A 20,939-nucleotide genomic window follows, 5' to 3' on the forward strand; every position below is an offset into this window, starting at 1 on the left:
CCAGCACTGACCCTGGTGGCCAAACATTCACACTGAGCATTATTGAAGTCCTAGGGTCATCTGGTGAGAAAGGTTACTTCTGCTCTTTCCTTCCCACCAACAACTTGGCCCCACCAGTAGTTGCTACTTAAAAAAAAAAAAAAACACCCACAGACTCACCACATTTTAGTTTTAGGATTTACTTCCCCCCACATCACATTCTTGTAACTATCTTCACTGAAGTTCAACAGGAAACAGTGCTGATGGAGAAGATGCTGGCTCTGCCGTTGTGAAGTCACTGTTGGAGCTGCTTAGGAAGAATACGTGCCTCAGGGAACCACGGAGATGCCTGAATGTGGGCAGCAGGAGGGCAGCCAACTGGCCCGCCACCAAGCCAACTGTTTTTGGAGCAGGTGCCCAGGTTATGCCTAAGTCCTTCACATGGGCGGGGGCAGGGCTTGCACCTCCTCCAGGCACTCGTCATAGGCCTCCTGGTATTCCTCGTGGGGCTTGACCATTATCACGCAGGTGGGGCGCTTAGAGCCAGCGGCTGCACCCAGGTCCTGCAGAGAAGGGACAAAGGCTGTTTGGAACAAACGCCACACAACCTGTGCACCAAGGAGTCATGAACTGATGATCCACCAGCCTAATAGAGCCCACAGACATGTGCTAGTCAGTCAGTGTTACATTTTGAATTGGTTGCCACCATTTAAACTCAGCAGACTTTCAAGCTGTAGTCCAGTGACACTGGGCCTACAGTTCCATATGGCAACTGTGAAAGGGCTCCAGCTCAGTAAGGGCTGTCCCCTTAAGCAGGGCCTATGCTTTCCAGGGTCCTACTATTCCCCATCCCTTGGAGCCCAGACCTGGCCTCTGCTATGTAAGGGTAAGCACAGGTGCAGGTCCCTAGAACATCCCTTCTGAACACTGCACCCACCTAACAGGACTGACACATTCAAGTTCACCTTCTGTTTCATTCCCACAGTCCCATTTTACAAGAAAGTAGAAGTATAGAGAGGTGATTTATCTGCATTCCCTCATCTGGGGAACAGCAGAGCCAAGAATCCATCCAGGCCTGTCTTTAGCTCCAAAGCTCATGCTGTTTGCCACTATGGCCTGCTGCCACCAACCTGATCCCAGACCCTCTTCGGTGCTGACCAAGATCAGGGGCTCAGGTGCTCCTTACCGTCTTAGAGGGGATATAGACATATGGCAAATTCCGATCTTCACACATAACTGGGAGATGGCAGTATACCTCAATGGGTAACGTGTCTCCTGCCAAAACCATAATCCTGAAATAAGAGAAACCAATGTCATTCCCAGCTTGCTTGTTCTCTTTTCAGTCATAAGGGAGGCCACTGAGCTGGGTCTTGGGGGCTACAGAGATGGGTAAACTGGCCCCTGCCCTCAAGGAGCCCCATCATGTATGTCTCCCAAATTCAAGAAATGCATTAAGATTTGTTTGGTGAGTGCATTCCTCTGGGGAGGTGATCTCTGTTGCCTGGCAACAAGTAAATGCCACCAAGTGTGACAAAAGGTACTGTACCGGGACAGATGAAGTATGAGAGATGCCAAGGAGTAAGAGCTCAGCTCTCCTTGGACAATCAAAGGAATCAGGAAGCAACACCTGAGAGGAATGCTGAATGATGAACATCTGTCAGGTGCCCATGGAGGGGCTTTGTTGCTGTCAGTCACTAAATCATGTCCTACTCTGTGATCCCATGGATGGTAGCCCGCCAGGCTCCTCTGTCCATGGGGTTTTTCCAGGCAAGAATACTGGAGTGGGTTGCCATTTCCTTCTCCAGGGGATCTTCCCAGATCAGGCAGATTCTTTACCACTGAACTACCAAGGAAGCCCATAGAGGGGCTGGGGGCAAGGAAAGCATTTAAGGTTGACAGAATCAGAAAGATACCAGATACACAGGGGATGGCTGTTGGGAGCCAGGGATGGCTTTGGAGTCCAGGATGGGGAGATGAGGCTGACAAGAAGGCTAGAAAAACTAGTCACATGTAAGAGTCTTGAGTGCTTCAACGCTCATTCCTAAGAGTGATAGGGAACCAAGGAAAGCTTGCCAGAGAATCTATAACTGTTCTAGCTGGCAAGGTGATGGGGTTCTGCGACAAGGGCCTCAGGAGCCCTGATGACAGAAGGAAGAGTCTGTTCTGGGGGAGAGGAAAACACAAGGAAAGAGCTCTTGGGTTCAAAGCACTACATCCACACTCCCTAGTTTTCCTTTGGCTCATAGACTCTCCTCTTCTGCAGGCTCCGCTTCCTCTGAGTAGCCTTTATTGTGTTTGGCCGTGCTGTGCAGATTGTGGGATGTTAGTTCCCCAACCAAGGATGGAACCCTGGCCCGCTTGCAGTGGAAGCATGGAGTCCTAACCGCTGGACTGCCAGGAAATTCCTGAGAAGCCTTTCAATGCTGGTATTCCCACAGCCTGGTCTTTCTGCTCTGTCAGTACGTTCTCTCAGCCGACCCCATCTGTAACCAAGACTTCAAGTGCCAACTCTATACCGATAACTCCCAAATCTATTCTTTCCAACCCAACCCTCTCCCAAACTGAACACCCATATAGCTACCTGCCTATTTGACAGTTCTGCTAGGGAGAGGGATCCCATGTTTAAAAGGCACCTTGAAAACTTGTCTAAAACCAGACTCGTGATCTCCTACAAACCTGGCTCCCTCACTGTTCACTGTCTCAGTGAACAGGCCCTCTGTTCATCTGCCTGGAGCCCACACTGCCTCACTCTGTATGCAAAAGTCCTCTCATCCATCCACTTCACTTCTCTCCATCTCTGCCATCAATAACCCAATCAAAATTGTTCTCATCTCTTCTGCACCAGAGTAGCCACCGATCTCAATTTCTCCATCTATTCTTCCACCTCTCATCTTTTCCAAAGTTGCCAGAAAAACCTTCTAAAGGTGTAAACATAATTATGTCACCCCTCACTTTAACACTCATTGGCTTCCAAAATTCCTGAGTACAAAAAAACTTACAATGACTTACAGAGTCCCATGAGAAGGGAGCACTTCTATCCACTACTACCCTCTCCTGGCCTGGAATCTACTTTCTTCTGGCAGAATGCCCCCCAAACCTGGAAGCCACAAACTAATCCTATATCTTCAGACCTCAGCTACCCCACCGAGGTCAGACTCCATAGAGCACCAAATCCTCCCAGCATTATTTAGCTCTTGAGCACCTACAATGTACCAGGCACTTTTGAAAATAAAGCAGTGAGAGGCTTTATTCTGTTGTCAAAGAGCTTACTTTCTGGCCTGAGTGAAAGAGACGGAATAAAAACGCAAATAATTTTCAGATTCTGAAAAATGCCAAAAAAAGGAAAGCTGTAAGATAATGAAATCATTCTCACTGCACCCTGTACTTTTCCTTCATGCTTACCCATGACAACTTGTAATATTGTGTGTATTTGATTACTGCCATTGTCTCCCCATAGCACAGTGCCTGAAAAACAGTAGACACTCGGTAAATAGTCGCTAAGTGAATGAAGCTGGGATCAACCTTAAGTAAGTTGGCTTATACGATTTGGTTCCCCTGGAATTCACTTTCCCCAAGGTGTCCCTTTGAGCTCTTGTAAGCGGTATCGACATCTGTACGGAAGGGAATGTACCTTCTGCATACGACCCAAGTCGGAGCACTTTTACCAACTACCTGTTAAGTAGCAGGATACCATCCCCGAAATCCGGCGGGGGGTAGGGGGATTCTTACCCTTTCTCGCCTTTGTTGATAAATTTCTGAACCTCCTTCACCCCACGCCGAATCTGCTTCTGCTTCACGGCTGCAACGACAGAACAGTCAGGGGGGCCCTCGGCCTGCCACCCGCGTCCCGCCCCGGCCCGGCGTCCACCGCACCTTTCTTGATGCATTTGTAGAGCTTCCGCGTGAGGCGGCGAGAAGCCAGAGGCTGCGCGATGGGGTTCAGATTCACTAGCAGTTCATGGTAAGTGCGCTCCGCGCAGCACGCGTCCGCCTGAGCCTCCGGCCCGTCCGGATCTGCCTTTATTTTGGTCATGGCAGCGACAGTGGCAATCCAGCACTCAAGGCACAAATCCACGCGGCCGGCACTTCAGAAATCACTTCCGGGTCATGCTGCTCTGCGGGAAGAGGCTGTACGACAAAACCAATTAGGAACCCATGTCTCCGCCTCTGACCAATCCTTGAAGCTCAGGTCTTCAAACACGGAGCGCCGAGGGGTGGAGTCTTGGACGTAGGGGCGGGGCCACTCCCACAACGCAGGCGGGGCGGAAGCGGTTTAGGGCCGGAGTTGGAAGGCAAGCTGTGAATTTGGGCAAACTCGGGGAGATAGTGAAGGATAGACGAGCCTAGCGTGCTACAGTCCATTGAGTCGCAAAGAATCGCACACAACTTCGCGACTGAACAACAACAACGGAGGCCCTATGAGGCGAGGGGCGAAGGCCGGAGGGAGGCGGACCCTAGAGGAGGCGAAGAGGGCTAGGACCCCGGCTTGGGTTTGTGTGAGAGTTCAGTGTCACAGGTGTAGGCGATGCGAGGAGGAAGCTGTACCTGTAGGGGCGTGGCCGCATCTAAGTGGACCAGAGCCTTGCCTAAAGTGCGGGCTCTGCGACCAGGGTTGTGGAATGGGAAGTCTTAAGTGTGATTCCAAACCTCCTTAGAATCTGATCCCTCACTTGGGCAGTTCCGATCTGCCCAGTCCCATCTGGTCCCAGGTCCTGAGTTGCTCCTGGGTGGTGTACCCTAGGTGCCAAGGTTAAGGTAAAGCCTGGCACTACTTGCGATTTCTTCGTTCTATCACGGTTCTCACACTCTGCTTTCTCTTTTCTGGAGAGGGATGGAACCATTCACTCACTAAGCGCTTCGGTCTAGACCGCTTTTCTTCGGAGAGCTCGGTACCACCCTTCCCGCAGAAATCTGCTCAGCTGTCAATCACGGGAGAGATTCTCCTGACCAACGTACATAAAATTAAAGGTCTCTGCCGACCTTCTGCCGGCATCCTCTAACCCTCTTGTTGTTTTCGTAGTTCCCGCCGCCGCCTGGCATCACACCCACAGAAGGCATGACGGAGACCGCGGGTGGGAGCTGAGAGGGAAGACAGTGTGAACAGGGGCTGAGACTCGAGGGTGGGGAAGTGCGCTGAGTAGGCGGCGCGTTTGCAGTTAACTCTAGAGGATTAATTGGGTTACCCTGGTGGCTCAGATGGTGAAGAATCTACAGGCGATGAGAGAGACCCGGGTTCGATCCCTGAGTTGGGAAGATACCGTGAAGAAGGAAACAGCAACCCACTCTACTCCAATATTCTTGCCTGGTGAATCCCATGGACAGAGGAGCCTGGAAGGCTACAGTTAATGGAGATAGCAAAGAGGCAGACACAACTGAGCGACTAACACACACATACAATGCTGGGGAGGTGAGCAGGCCTAGACTGGGGTGGATCTTGTACCTCTGACTTATTTCTTGCACTCTGTCTTGGAACGTTGGATGAATATTTGTTGTTTAGTTGCTAAGTCGTGTCTGACTCTTTTGTGACCCCATGGATGTAGCCCACCAGCCTGCTCTGTCCATGGGATTTCTCAGGCAAGAGTACTGGAGTGAATTGCCTTTTCCTTCTCTAGGGAATCTTCCCAACCCAGGGATCAAACAGGCGTCTCCTGTATTAGCAGGCAGATTCTTTATCACTGAGCCACCAGGGAAGCAAATCGTTGCTATAAATCAATTGCCTTTGATTATGTGGTGGTAGGTGGGCCATTTTTTGGTAGTAGAACAGGCCATAAAGTGGAACTTTAAAAGTCTGCAGGTGGCCTTGCAGCAGGGGACAGTTAAGCCAACTGAAAACCTGAACTTTTAACCCTGTAACCAAGTGCAGCCATTACATAAAAAACAAGTACTCTTGTTTTCAGACTTTAAACTTTTTATTTTGTATTGGGATATAGCTGGTTAAAAATGTTGTGGTAGTTTCTGTTGAAGAGGGAAGGAACTCAGTCATACATATACATGAATCCATTCTCCCCTAAACCCCCCCTCCCGTCCAGGCTGTCACGTAACATTGAACAGAGTTCCTTGTGCTATACAATAGGTCCTTGTTGGTTATCCATTTTAAATATAGCAATGTGTACCTGACCTTCCCCAAATCCCTAACTATCCCTTCCCTCTGGCAACCATAAGTCATTTTCTGAGTTTATGAGTGTCTTTCTGTTTTGTAAGTTTATTTGAATAATTTCTTTTTTGAATCCACATATAAGGGATGTCATATGATATTTCTCCTTCTCTGTCTGACTTACTTCACTCAGTATTACACTCTTTTGGTCCATCCATGTTGCTACAAATGGCATTATTTCATTCTTTTTAATGGCTGAGTAATATTCCATCATATATATTATCATATCTTCTTTATCCATTCCTCTGTTGATGGACATTTAGGTTGCTTCCATGTCTTGGCTATTGTGAACAGTGCTGTAATGAACACTGGAGTGCATGTGTCCTTCCAAATCATGTTTTTTTCCCAGATATATGCCCACAAGTGGGATTGCAGTGTCATAGGATAGCTCTATTTTTAGTTTTTTAAGGAACCTCCCTACTGTTCTCCATCGTGGCTATACCAATTTACATTCCCACCAACAGTGTAGGAGGGTTCCCTTCTCTCCACACCCTTTCTAGCATTTGTTGTTTGTAGGTTTTTTGATGATAGCCATTCTGACCAGTATGAGGTGATGTCTCATTGTAGTTTTGATTTGCATTTCTCTAATAACTAGCAATGTTGAACATCTTTTCATGTACCTATTATTGGCCATCTGTATGTCCTCTTTGGAGAAATGCCTATTCACGTCCTCTGGGCATTTTTTGAATGGGTTGTTTGTTTATGCTGTTAAGTGTCATAAGCTATTTGTAAATTTTGGAGACTAAGCCCTTATCAGTAATATCATTTGCAAATATTTTCTCCCAATCTGAATTGTCTTTTCATTTTGTTTATTGTTTCCTTTGCTGTGCAAAACCTTTTGAGTTTAAGTAGGTTCCATTTGTTTATTTTTATTTTTATTTCCATTATTCAGAGAGATGAGTCAAAAAAGATGTTGCTGTGATTTTTTGTTGTTGTTGCTGTGATTTTTATGCGAGAGTGTTCTGCCTATGTTTTCCTCTATAAGTTTTATAGTGTCTGGTGTCACATTTAGGTCTTTAATCCATTTTGAGTTTATTTTTGTGAGTAGAGTTAAGGAATGATCTAATTTCATTTTTTTCTACAGGTGGCTGTCCAGTTTTCCCAGCACCTTTTGTTGAAGAGGCTGTCTTTCCAACATTGTGTGGTCTTGCCTCCTTTATCATAGATTAATTGACCATAGGTGCTTGTGCTTATTTCTGGGTTTTCTATACTGTTCCATTGATGTATGTTTCTATTTTTGTGCCAGTACTGTACTGTTTTGATGACTGTAGCTTTGTAGTATAGTCTGAAGTCAGATAGCCTGATTCCTCCAGCTCTGTTTTTCTTTTTAAAGATTGCTTTGGCTATTTGGAGTCTTGGGTCTCCATACATTTTAAATATTGAGATTTTTAATTCCAATTCTGCAAAAAATGCCATTGGTAATTTGATAGGTGTTGCATTGAATCTGTAGATTGCCTATCTTTCTGAAACTATTCCAAAAAGTTACAGAGGAAGGAAGCTTCTAAACTCATTTTATGAGGCCACCATCACTCTAATACCAAAACCAGACAAAGACATCACCAAAAAAGAAAATTACAGGCTAATATCACTGATGAATATAGATGCAAATAGTCCTCAGCAAAACACTAGCAATCCATATCCAAGAATACATTAAAAAAATCATACAAAGTGTCAGCTTTTTGAGTCATAAGACAATGAAATGCCAAGAATAAATCTGTCATTAGTAAACCTCTCTGATGATCAAGAGGGATTCATCCCAGGGATGCAAGGACTTTTCAACATCTGCAAATCAGTGTGATACACCACATCAACATATTGAAGAATACAAACCATATGATCATCTAAATAGATGCAGAAAAACCTTTTGACAAAATTCAAAATTCAGCACCTATTTATGATTAAAAAAAAAAGAACTCTCCAGAAAGTGGGCATAGAGGGTACATATCTCAACATAATAAAGGCCATATATGACAAACCTACAGCTGGCATCACATGGTGAAAAGTTGAAAGCATTCCCTCTCAGATCAGGGATAAGACAAGGATGTCCATTCTCACCACTTTATTCAACATAGTTTTGAAAGTCCTAGCTACAGCAATCAGAGAAAAAGAAATAAAGGGAATCCAAATTGGAAAAGAAGAAATTAAACTGTCACTGTTTGCAGATGACATGATACTATACATAGAAGATCCTAAAGATACTACCAGAAAAATACTAGGACTCGGCAATGAATTTGGCAAAGTCACAGGTTACAAAATTAATACATGGAAATCTGTTGCATTTCTATAAACTTAACAATAAAAGATCAGAAAGAGAAATTCAAGAAGCAACTCCATTTACCATCATATAAACAAAGAACCTAGGAATGAGCCTACCTAAGGAGACAAAAGACCTGTACTCTGACCACTACAAGCTGCTGAAGAAAGAAATCAAGACATAAACAGATGGAAAGGCGTACCATGTTTGTGGATTGAAAGATTAAAAAAATGTCTATACTACCCCAAAACAAGTAGTTTTTTGAAACTTAGTATTTTAATAGGAAAATTCGGATGTAATCCATTCCAACCTTAGACCCCAAATAATTTCACAAATAGAAAAATATATCAATTGAGCAATTGCCGGGGTCCAACCTCGGCAGGATCCAGGGGGTACCCTCAGGATGAACGGCGTCGGCGAGAGAGAGAGAAGACACGTGAGACCAGCCTTGATAGGGCCAAATCTGTGTTTTACTTTTTGACAACCGGTTTTATACCCTTTCACAGAACGTTGTCAAGGTACAAGATGCTTACTTATGATTACACAGGATTAGCATTACATCATTTTGATTTTTTAGGAAGAGCAGGATTTTTTTTTGCTTTCTAATTCTATAGTAATTTTTAGCACATGATCTTCTGGCCTTGAGGCTATTAACATTTCACGCCAGTCAGGTGATTGTAAGCCTATTTTCCATTTTTTATGGTGACTCTAACTGAAAGGTAACAGGGTCATAGGGAAATAGTACAGAGTAGAATTATATTCTTGTTAATACAAAAATTAATCTTTCTGCAAAAGTTGTCAGTTGCGTTTATCTAAGAAGTTTACCCCATACAGACTCTGCGGCTTCAGTGAGGCAGCTTTTGCCTAGCACTCCTGACTGACAATTAACAACCATCTCATTGTTACCACACTAGGGCTAAGTTCTTATTTCTCTAGATCTTTAACTATATTAACAATGGTTTCTATAACACAACCTTAGCACATTAAAGGCAAAAATACAGCAAGCAAAAATCAGCAAGCAGATCACAACCCAATAACCACCTATAGAATAATTTTCTTGTGTTTTCTAATAGGACTCCTTTACCCCTTAAAAGGGCTCTATATCTATTAGGGCTTTTATATAATCAGGTTCTTTATGCTATTTTATGATTAGGATATTATAAGCAATCATGCATATTAGTACCAGGTGCATAAATGCATTTGGCTAACAAACTACCAGCAGAGGAGTTTGAATTAAAACACTCCTTTCACCCCAGATAATCTCATAAAATACCACCACCTGGGAAACTTATTGATTAAAGTTCTAAATTGATTTTTATTTGGGAAGAGATCAGGGAAGGCCTTCCTGCCTGTGTCAGAGTCCATTGAGGCAGGCATCAGAAAGGCAGATATCATCTTTAAGGTGAGAGCCGGGGGCAACTTTTCGAAATCCCTGAAAACCTGATCTGCCTTGCCTGTCAGGCTTTCTCCTTGTGACCTTGTCATGGGTGGGATCTCGTGAGCTGGCCTTTTTGAAAACCCCTGAAAACCTGATTCGCCTTGCCCGTCAGGTTTTCTCCCTTACGGCCTTGTTAGGGGTAGGGTCTCGTGTGTTGGCTCCTGGCAAGCAATGAGAATGGTTATGTAAGCAATAAAATGTAATTTGAAAATAAAGTTTGTATGCACAATGTAATAAAAAATTGATCTTTCAAATGTTTTTACTGTGTAATTTCTTGACTAAAGATAACCTGTCCTGAGCTTTAGGACTGGTGGCTACTGTCAGATTTGCCTTACTGTCTACCACTTTGCTACACCATTTCTCACCCCAAACCCTCCCCTGCCTTCCTCCCTATAGGTCTTGCAGTAGACGTTCTGGCCTTCCCTGGGGAGCCCTCCCCAAATGGCACGTGAGACCATGAAAGCAGTGCTCCTCTGAGCACACAGCTGGCTGGCTCCCCAGGTGGTTTTCTATTCCTCTTTCAAACTTGTTGGTTGGGTGACAATGTATCAGGGTTGCAAAGGGGAAAGGTGTTCCCAGATGTGTGCACTGGGCATGATTAACTCAGCAGAGAATTTCATCCCCAGGAAACCCAATTCAAGCAAATGTGCTTGACTGACCCTCTCAGTTCTTATGTGGAAAGAGGAATTAAAAATGCATGTGCCAAGCACATTACATGTAATAGCTCACAAAGAATACCTCTATTATTCACAATTTCCTTAAGCTCATAAAGATAATAGCTTCATACAGTTCACACAAAACTGAGTTTGAATCCTGTCCACTAGTGTCCAAACTCATGCTCTGCTCATTTCCTGTGGACTTGATATTCAACTTTAGTTCAAAGGTGATGAAACATGCATGGCTGGATTAATGAAAGTGTGGGCATCTTGGCTTGATTAGGTCACAAGTGTCATCTTTTTGAGCTCTAAGACAATGAAATGCCAAGAACAAACCTGTCCTCAGTAAACAACTCTGTATAAACAACTCTGTATGTATTTCTAACACCAGTCTGGAGCTCTGTGCTAGACCTAAGGTGGTTTGTGTGACCTCACTGATTTTTTGTGAATGGCCACTCATGTGCACTTGAAGTAGGGTAAAATGGGTGAGGACATAACTGCTAATGGGTAGTCAGGCCATCAGGATTTTAAATGGCAAAAGACTTTGGGCAAGTCATTTTAACCTCTCTGGGCTTCAGTGCCTCATCTAGAAAATGAGAAAGTTAGACCTTGATGAACTAAAGATCTGTTCTTTTAAAAAAACTTGGGAGGATGATTTTTTTTTCAATTGGAGACATGGGACTTCCCTGATGGTCCAGTGGCTAAAATACTGTGTTCCCAATGCAGGGGGCCTGCATTCAGGGGCCTGGGTTCGATTCCTGGTTGGGGAAGTAAGATCCCACATGCTGCAGCTAAAACGAAAAAAGATCCTGCATGCTGCAGCTACAACCCAGTGCAGCCAGAAAAATAAATAATTTTTTAAAAAATTAATAAATTGAGACATAATTCACATATCATACAATTCACCCACTTACAGTGTACGATTCAGTGGCTTTAGTGTATTCACTGAGTTGTGCATATATCATCAAAATTAATTAGGACATTTTCATTAACTTCAAAGAGAGTCCCTGCACACTTTAGCTATCACATCTTACCCCCTTATCCTCCCTGGACCTAAGTAACCACTAATCTACGCTTTGTCTCCATAGATGTCCCTGTTATAGACATTACACAGAAATGGAATCATAAAATATGTGGCCTCTTGTGTCTGGCTCCTTTCACTTAGCATGTTTGCAAGGTTTGTCTATATTGTAGCATGAGTCAGTGTTCCATTATTAAATAACATTCCATTGTATGGATATACTGCATTTTATCCATTTATAAGTTGATGGATGGGGTTGTTACCACCTTTTGGCTGTTGTGCTACTGTGGACATATATGTACAAATTTTCTTGTGGGTATATGTTTTTGATTCTTCTCTTGGGTATGCACCTAGAAATAGAATTGCTGCGTCAGTGATAGCTCTAACTTTTGGGGGAACTGCCTGGCTGTTTTCCAAAGTGGCTATACCATTTCACATTTCTATCAGCAGTGTGTAAGTGTTGCAATTTCTCCTCATTCTCATCAATACTTGCTGTTATCTGACTTTTTCATTACAGTGATCCAAGTGTGTATGAAGTAGTATCTCACTGTGGTTTTAAAATGTGACTTTTGCATGGCTTTCTTGTCTGTATTTATCTTGCTCGTAGGTTCATTGGCCTCCTTTGACTAATCAGTTGTTTTTGAAGCAAAGATTGAAATGGTAAATGTGTGATTTTTAATAATCTCATCCAAAGGAATTTCTCAATTGGTTTTTCTATTGTATAAAATTTCCCATTTTCATTTTGTTCCTTTCTTCTTGTTTTCTCTTGTGTTTGTAGCTATATATCCCCCCCCCTTTTTTTTGGTAATTGAAGTACATTTGATTAACATAACTATATTTGTGTTGTGATACAACATAGTAATGTAATATTTTTATGGAATCAACTTTATTTAAATATTACCAAACTGTGAGCTGTTTGTTAGTTTTGGAGATGAATTGCTTGTGGGTATCTTGGTTTGCAAATATTTCTTTTTTTTTTTTTGGTTTGCAAATATTTCTTTGCATTCTGGGTTGCCTTCTTCATTCCTTAAGATTTCCTTTTTTGGGCACCTGCTTTGAAATTGAAGTAGATCACATTTTCCTGGTTTTGGTTTATTTCTCATTGCTCTAGGAGATGGATTCCAAAAGACCTTGCAATGATGTCATCCAAATTCAAAAAGATGTTGTAGTTTATATCATCACGTCTCCTTCCTATGTTTTCCTTAAGATTTTCATAGAATCCCTCCTGACCTTTAGATATTAATGATTTGGAGTTAATCTCATGTATGGGGTTAGAGAGTGTTCTAACCTCATTCTCATTTTCTTTGTTTTAATAAGCCTCGCACAATCCTTCATAGTGTCTCTTACCAGTGTGTATTCCCAGCATCAGGGGAGGAATGTTCCCTTTTCTCCACACCTCCATCATTTAGTCTTTGTCAAGTTTCTGACAATGGCCATTCTGAATGCTGAGGTGATTCCTTCCTGTGGTTTTGATTTGCATTTCAAGTGTTTAGTGAAATTGACCTCTTTTCATGCGATTTCTTTTCAAAGGTGAGTTCATGTTACCTCTTGATTCAGCTTCCTATAACTCGGCCCTGTTTTGAATTCTTTTCTGATGAACACCCCTAGGACGTTTGTTGAGATCAACTGTTTTTGACTTAGAGACCCTTTGGCCTTCAGACTGCTCAATGCCCATCAGCACAGCTTTTCAAGCTGTTGTTACAGAAAATGGCCACAAGACAGCAGCATTATTCAGCCCACACATTCCCTACCCCCACCCCCCATCATTTCTGTGTGATGTGATATTGGAATAGAGGTGATTTCTGATTTTATGTGTGTTTCAGGTATACAGGAAGTTGACACATTAATGGATGACCATTTATCTATTTTCTTTCAGGTCCTCATTCTCACCTAGGTGATTATGGTATGTTCAGTAAACTTCCACCTGCTATTCAGTAGGTCGTTCTGGATCATCTATTGGATACATATATGTGTGTCTACATTAATTCAAATCTCTTAATTTACTTTACCTGTACCTAGAGATTGAGGGCTCCTGCAGAGGGCAAGAGGCACTCCAGGAACATCGTGGATCACTGCCTGTCACACCCTCCCAGGACCCTGAGCCCCAAAACAGCCCAGCCTGGGGACCCTAGCCTGCCCAGTCTTCAGAGATGTGATACCAGCCAAGGTAACCATGGGATGAGGGGAATAGAGTCAGCATATGTTTCTATATTTATTGTGTTTATTCACTTGTTTGAACTTTGAATTACAAGGCAGTTGGTGTTTTTTGGTTTTGTTTTTTTTTAATTCAGTCACTTGATTTACTCACACATAGATGTGTATATGTTATATTTCAGGGACTGTCCCTGTATAGATTATTACAGAAAGTGGAGTATCATTCCTAGTGTTACTCAGTAGGTCCTTGTGGCTTATTTTCTAAATAGTGTGCACATGTTAGTCAAGTAGCTCATTTCTGTGTGTGCAACACCTTTCTTCTCTGCTAATAGTAAGTGAGAAGAGTTTTTTTCTAAGTCTGTGAACTGTTTATCTTGGCTCAAAGAGCTCCTATGTATCCTTTTTTAGATTCCACCTAGAAGTGACATCATATTCTATCACTTGCTACCATCATCTCTACCTTCTTGCCTGTGCCTGAACATGTCATTTTTCATTCTTCCTTATGGCTGATTCATATACCATTGCATATATAGAACCCATTTTCTTTACTCATTTATGTGTCCTTGTACACTCAGGTTGCAGCAGTGTCTTTCCTTTGGAAGTCGGGCCGGCAGGGATGGCATGGGCGCCCTTGTCTTCTAAAGCGTCCCTTTTCCCTGACTGTATAGATTATTACAGGCGTGTGATTATTATAGATTAATCCCAGGCGCATGATTGCTGTTTCCTCACGCACTCCCATGTTCCGTTTTCTAAAGATCCTCCATACTGTTCTCTCCAGCGGATGAACAAATAGAGATTTTTAGTAATCCCATCCAAATTAATTTCTTGATGGGAGCTTCTATTCCTCAACTTTTCCCATTTTTATTTTGCTAACCTTCATTATTGATTATTTCTTGTATTTGTAGCTATCCATTCACTCTTTCTTTTTCAGCTGAGGTATAGTTGATTCACATTATTCTATTTGCTTTGGGATACAACATAGTGATTCAACATTTTAATGGAATATACACCATTTAAAGATATTTCAAAATCATGGTTATATTTCTCTCTGTTGCATGCTACATCCTATTATTTTTCTTACATTATACATAGTGATTTTTATCTCTTAATTTCTACTTCAGTCTGGCAACACCCATGACAAAATCCCCACAGGCATCCATTAGTTTCTGGATTTGTGAGTCTCCAGTACTCTTGCCTGGAAAATTCCATGGATGGAGGAGCTTGGTAGGCTACAGTCCATGGGGTCACAAAGAGTCGGACACTACTGAGCGACTTCACTTTCACTTTCACTTTTCTGCTTCATAGATAGGTGAATTTGAGTTTTATCTTAGATGGAAATTAAATGTGATTTCCTATGGCAGTTTTCTCTGTTTCTGACAACCTTGCCTTATGAGAATATGTAAATACACTTTCCTGAAAAGAGTATAACTTTCAGGAATAGTATAATGTCAAATAGATTTTTTTCCAGCTTTCAGTCCACAGAGTTTCTGGCCCGAAATATGAACTTGTCAGTATATCAGCCTGGAAACGTGGGGCACAGAGCTTCCTGCTGGAAATGAGCACATCTTGTCCTCCATCTTTCAGCCCCAAAACTTGGGGTGCACAGCTTCAGGCCTGAAATATGAACTCTTTTCCATTTAATATGAAATATGAACTCTTTTTCCATTTAAATTTAAGGATGAGTTTTTAATTGACTTTTTATTTGTCAAGCTAGATGCTTACTCTAGGAGCTGAAGTTCAATTAGAAGTTCAGTTGCCTTAATGGCAATTAGTGTCTCCCCAGAAGTGAAGCCTGAGATTTTGGAACAGAGGCTAAGGAGAGAGGGACCATCAGGTGGGATTCCAGAGGATGGAGCCTTCCTCAGACACAAGTGCTTAGGACACACCTGACTCAGTGTAAGCTGAGAGCTTAGAAAAATCAGGTTGACACTTCAGAACGCTAGGTTTCTTTAAGGTCAGGATTTTGGCTTTGGAATTTAAAATGTAGCATTGTGATGATATTTATGTTAAAAACATTTTCAGATAGTACAGAAGAATATAAAGCAAAAGTTAAACATCCTTCTCCCCTAACACCTATCCCCTCATTTGAATGTTCTCCAGAAATATTCACTATTAATTTGTGTGTGTATATAAGCAAATATATACCATGTATTTGTTTACATACACTAAATAATATAATTCATTGTTCTGACAGTTTGTTTCCACTTCTCAATATATCTTGGGATATTTTTCTATTTTCATCATAGATAAAGATAAGTGTTATTCTTTTAATACATTGCCATATCATGTTGTATATTTAACCAACCCTTACTGAAAGACTTTAGTTTGTTGTTAGTGTTTTTACAATTTTGAATAGGTTTGCAATGACTCTTGTTCTCTATCTTTGGTACTTTTGTAAGTCTCTTCAAGGATAAATCCATAACTTTTATGTTTTGATGGATGCAGTGTTATTCAATTGCTTTCTAAAGAGGTGTGGTTTAAAGTTGTCCTAATAGTGTCTCTTTTGGAAGACTGGGTTTTTGCAAACTTTTTTTTTTTTTTTCCAGAGGAAAGAGCACTGGTGATGATCTAATAGGGAGAAATAGTGTCTATTTTCATTTATATTTCTTTAGTTCAGAAAGAGACTGATATCTTATATTTTTATAGGTCATTTATGTTTCTTTTCTGTGAACTTTCTGTTCTTCTCTGGTCCAGTTTTTCTATAGAATTGTCTCTTAGTGCTTTAGAAAAGCTTTTTGTATTTTAAGGAAATTTTCTAGTGCTTTTGTGGTTTTACTGTTTACAGGAAAATTTTTGATCATCGGTTTTACTGTGTGAGGAACAAGGCAGGGCTCCAGCTTTGCTTTCTTCCAGATGGCTTGCCATTGTCCTGATGCCGTTTATTGAATTCTTTCTCTTTCTATCCATTCATTTTAAATGCCTTTGTGATATACCAGATTCTAATATGTGTTCGGGTCTATTTCCAGCCTCTCTATTCTTCTCTAGTATTAAGTTACTTTGATGGCTGTACTGCTTGTTTTTTAGAAATCTGTTTGTTGTTAATCTATTTTATACAGTTTTGGCAATTTACCAATTAAGTCATGTCTAGGGAAAAGCAGGTTACATGAAGAAAAAAAAATTGGGAGTCAAACAGATCATGATTTGACCCCAGAAATGTACTTTGTCAGCTTTTTAGCCATGGACAAATTCTTCAACTTTACTATGCTTCAGTTATGTTCACCTTTAAAATAGAATGAGGGTTGAGATGAGATGCTGCCAGGGAAGTACCTCCTGATTCTCTTAGGCACATGCTGGATGTCAGGCTGTTGCCTTCTGGGCCACCAGGCACTGCCAGGACCTGAGCAGGGGTGAGACACGTGCAAGATCAAGGGGATGTGAGTCCTCCGAGTGCAGTAATTCCCTACCCGGTCGGCCCCGAGTCCATTACTACAGACTGCCCAGCCCTCTCCCTTGATCTGTTCTTCAGAGAGAGAACTATCCCTGAAGGGTGGCCAAGGTGTGTGTGGGTGGCGTGTGGACAGAGCATGGGCGTTTGCCTTGGGGTGTCCACATATGTGCATATGGTCCCCTCACTATACAGAACAGAGTGGGACGGGTAGAAGTAGAAAAGGAGGGACCGGAACTCCATCTATACTCTTGCCCTGAATCCTTCCCATATGAAGGTTGGGCCTGCTTCCTCTCCTTTCCCTCGTGATGATAGACTGGGGTGGGGTGGGGGGGAGATGTATTCACATGTTCAGTAAGCAGATCCTGGGGACTGGCTGGGTGTATTAGTTTCCAAGGGGTGCACTAATAAAGTACTGCAAACTGGGTGGCTTAAAACAACACAAATTTATTGTCTCACAATCCTGGAGGCTGCTGCTGCTGCTGCTAAGTTGCTTCCGTCGTGTCCGACTCTGTGTGACCCCATAGATGGCAGACCACCAGGCTCCCCCATCCCTGGGATTCTGCAGGCAAGAACACTGGAGTGAGTTGCCATTTCCTTCTCCAATGCATGAAAGTGAAAAGTGAAAGTAAAGTCTCTCAGTCGTGTCCAACTTTTAGTGACCCCATGGACTGCAGCCTACCAGGCTCCTCTGTCCATGGGATTTTCCAGGCAAGAGTACTGGAGTGGGGTGCCATTGCCTTCTCCGTCCTGGAGGCTAGAAGTCCAAAATCAAGATATCCACAGGGCTGTGCTTTTTCTGCAGATTCTAGGGGAGAATCTCTTCTGTGCCTTTCTCTTAGCTTCTGGTGTCTCTGCCTTCCCTGGTGTTCCTTGGCTTGGAGACATATTGTTCTAATCTCTGCCTCTGTCATCACATGGCATTTTTCCCCTTCTTTTTTTTTTCCATTTATTTTTGTTAGTTGGAGGCTAATTACTTTACAGTATTGTAGTGGTTTTTGCCATACATTGACATGAATCAGCCATGGATTTACATGTGTTCCCCATCCTGATCCCCCCTCCCCATTTTCCCCTTCTTATAAGGACATCAGCCCTATTGTATTAGGGCCCACCCTAAAGAGCTTATCTTTACTTGATTACATCTATAAAATCTTCTTTCCAAATAACGTTATGTGCATAGGTACCAGGGTTAGCAATTGAACAGATCGTTTTGGGGGACACAATTTAACTCATAACACTGGTAACACTGCCTCTTAGTAGGGTTAGGGTTAGGGTTAATGCACTTCTCTCCCTCTCCTCCTGCTTTTCCAGCCAGTGACCTGGAGTGGGCAGTAGCATGTGGCTTTGATTTCTGACAGAGAGAAAATTAGTGGGGAGGATGATATTTTTAGAAATCCAAGGGGCCCTAGGGACCACCTCATCTGGACATTTAACAGATGGGAGCTGAGGCAGTCCAGCGAGATGCTTGGTGTTCTGGTCGGGCTCTTTGTGCCGATGCAGCTGCCATGGGGCATGGACTGTGGCTCCAGCTGGTGGTGGAAAGAGGGAGAGGGTGGCCGCTGAGTCCATTGTCAGCCCTGGACCCCCAATTGCAACCTCAGGCAAATGCTACTAAAGACCACCAACACCTGCTGAAAGCCCGTGCTTTTCCCAGATGGAATTTCTTCTGGGGCTGCCTGGAAGGAGGAGGAGGCAGTGGGTGCTTATGCTCCTACTGTTCATGTCTGACTCCTATTCACACCATCCTGAAGCCTGTGGATGCCACTTGAGGCAAGTTTCCTCTGCAGTATCCCTGCCACCCCCCTGAAGACTCCCCTGGGCTGCAGCTCTCACCACCTGCTTCATCTGTTATCCTCTTCCATTGGCTTTGCATGCTCTCAAAAATCAGGGAAATTTCCCCTCTGTTAGAGACTCTGCTGTTTTCTTTGCTATTTTGATAGAAGCTGGTGGTGTGTTGATGTGTGTGTGTATTTCTGTGTGCAAGTCTGTGCATGTAAAACCTGCCCTGTCTTCACAGTGCCATCCTGCCTCCCACTGCTTAACAAGGTCCTTGAGCTTGATGGGCCCAGAAAAATCTCATCCTCTTCCCTGGGCCTCTTTGGAATCAACACTGGCATGCCTGCCAGACTTCGTGCCATGGAATGAGCTCTGGTCCTTAAATAGCTGATCCCAACTGGGATTCCAGCTGCAATTTACAGGTAGGACAGAGGATGCCAGCATAGGCACCCATGGACTAGAGCTGAGTGGCTAGAGTTTTTTGCTGCCAGCATTTTCTGTGGAGTTGACAAACCATCAGGAGTAGAGAGGATGCTGAGGAGGTTTGCATCTCCACCATTTGCCTATCAGACTCTCCGTTCATTCGAAAAAATACACTGAGCATTTGGTATGTGTCAAACACTGTGCCAGGCATTGGAGGAAGTACTAGTGAGCTGGAGAAAGTCCTTGCCTCCCCAGAGGTTCCATATGAACTCCACTACTGTGTTCCATGATGGGGAAGCATCAGGAACTCTAAGAGTATTGAACTGGAACCTAGGAAGGGATCTGGGGAAAAGCTCCTTCCTACTGAGATTTATGGAATGGGTGGGGGTGGTGCTGGGAAAGCCTGGAGGTATGGAAAGGGGAGGGCAAGGGTGAAGACAGCCTGGTGGGCCCACTAACACTTACCACAGCCATATTCATTGTTGGGGTCCCTCCGTCTCACAGCATCATAGTTCCAGGAGGTCAGAGACTGACTGTGGATCTGGCATGTGGCAGGGAGTCAGTGCTTAGAAAACATTTGAGTGAATGAAATTTACAGAATTCTGTTTAGATCTTGATGCTGCTGGGGACTTGAGTTTGAGTGGAGGCTAACCTGGTTAGTTTTATGCTTTTGGAAGATCATTTAGGCAACTGTGGGAAAACAGGAGAATGGACAGTATGTCTGAGAAGCTTCCTCTGCTGGTGGCTGAAGGGGACTCAGATTTGAACCTGGCACCTGAAGATGGAGGAGGCCACCTTGAAGGAACAAAGAGTAGTCGCAAGGAGCTGAGACGGGATCCCTGGCCAACAGAAAATGAGGATCCCAGCCCTACAACCACAGGAACTGAAATCTGCCAACAGCAGTAATGAACTAGGAAGAGGATCCCAAATGCCAGAGGAGATCACAACAGTTGGAAACTTTGATTTTACCCTTGTAAGCACTGCTCAAAGAACCCAATCATGCCATCCTGGACTTCTAACCTGCAGACCTGGGAGAGAATAAAAGGATATTGTTTTAAGACACTAAGTGGTCATGAAGTGAAAGTTGCTCAGTCGTGTCCAACTCTTTGTGACCCCATGGACTATACAGTCTATGGAATTCTTCAGGCCAGAATGCTGAAGTGGGTAGCCTTTCCCTTCACCAGAGTATCTTCCCAAACCAGGAATCAAACCCAGATCTCCTGCATTGCAGGCAGATTCTTTACCAGGTGAGCTACCAGGGAAGCCCAAGTGCTCTTATGTTACAATAACAATGGAAAATGAACACACCAACTGCTGGATACATTCACACATGTGAAGGGGCAGGTCAGGACAGGCCAGCAGATAAAAGAGGCCCAGGAGGACTTGGAGTTGACGATAATCACCCCCACCTCGTCAGATTGTGGAAAGGATCAAATGCACAGAAAGTAAGTGCTGGATAAAAGTTGACCACCGGCGGTGTGGCTGGAACTGCAGGGAGACCTGGGTCCTGGATGTAGGTAGAGATCTGGGAGTTGCAGGAGAAGGGCTGCTGCTTTCAGAGACCAAGCCTATCTCAGAGTCGTTGATCCCATGAGATAGGATGGAGAAAGCAGGTGACGAGCTCTGCTGCATCCCCTGCGCTTGGGGTCTGTCAAGTGGGCTGATCCCAGTCCTCTCTGACTGGGCTCACACCTCCTCT

The 20,939-nt window shown here is 43.4% G+C and overlaps 1 protein-coding gene and 1 long non-coding RNA gene across 2 annotated transcripts; one reads left to right on the top strand and one right to left on the bottom strand.

Moving 5' to 3' along the window:
• Nucleotides 1-150: 150 nt before the first annotated feature.
• Nucleotides 151-4,112, bottom strand: NHP2 (NHP2 ribonucleoprotein). The gene is made up of 4 exons (XM_020913417.2): nucleotides 3,853-4,112; nucleotides 3,709-3,778; nucleotides 1,166-1,271; nucleotides 151-542 (listed from the first exon to the last, which is right to left on the bottom strand). Exons 1-4 carry the CDS (start codon nucleotides 4,010-4,012, stop codon nucleotides 417-419), a joined length of 462 nt encoding a protein of 153 aa, XP_020769076.1. The 5' UTR covers nucleotides 4,013-4,112; the 3' UTR covers nucleotides 151-416.
• Nucleotides 4,113-9,045: 4,933 nt separating this feature from the next.
• LOC110150461 (uncharacterized) lies at nucleotides 9,046-20,302 on the top strand. Its single transcript, XR_011486822.1, has 3 exons — nucleotides 9,046-13,669; nucleotides 19,059-19,239; nucleotides 19,918-20,302. It is a non-coding gene; the product is annotated as an uncharacterized lncRNA (long non-coding RNA).
• Nucleotides 20,303-20,939: the final 637 nt, after the last annotated feature.

Source organism: Odocoileus virginianus, chromosome 3 (assembly GCF_023699985.2).
Source record: "Odocoileus virginianus isolate 20LAN1187 ecotype Illinois chromosome 3, Ovbor_1.2, whole genome shotgun sequence".
NCBI classification, from domain to species: Eukaryota; Metazoa; Chordata; class Mammalia; order Artiodactyla; family Cervidae; genus Odocoileus; species Odocoileus virginianus.

What these genes read in the sequence shown, in the direction of transcription:
- NHP2 (XM_020913417.2), bottom strand. Translation starts at nt 4,012, where the DNA reads ATGACCAAAATAAAGGCAGATCCGGACGGGCCGGAGGCTCAGGCGGAC. An exon ending in CTACAAATGCATCAAGAAAG is followed by an intron (nt 3,779 to 3,852) that starts GTGCGGTGGACG and finishes CTGTCGTTGCAG; the next exon opens with CCGTGAAGCAGAAGCAGATT. An exon ending in TCTATATCCCCTCTAAGACG is followed by an intron (nt 543 to 1,165) that starts GTAAGGAGCACC and finishes CCTTCTCTGCAG; the next exon opens with GACCTGGGTGCAGCCGCTGG.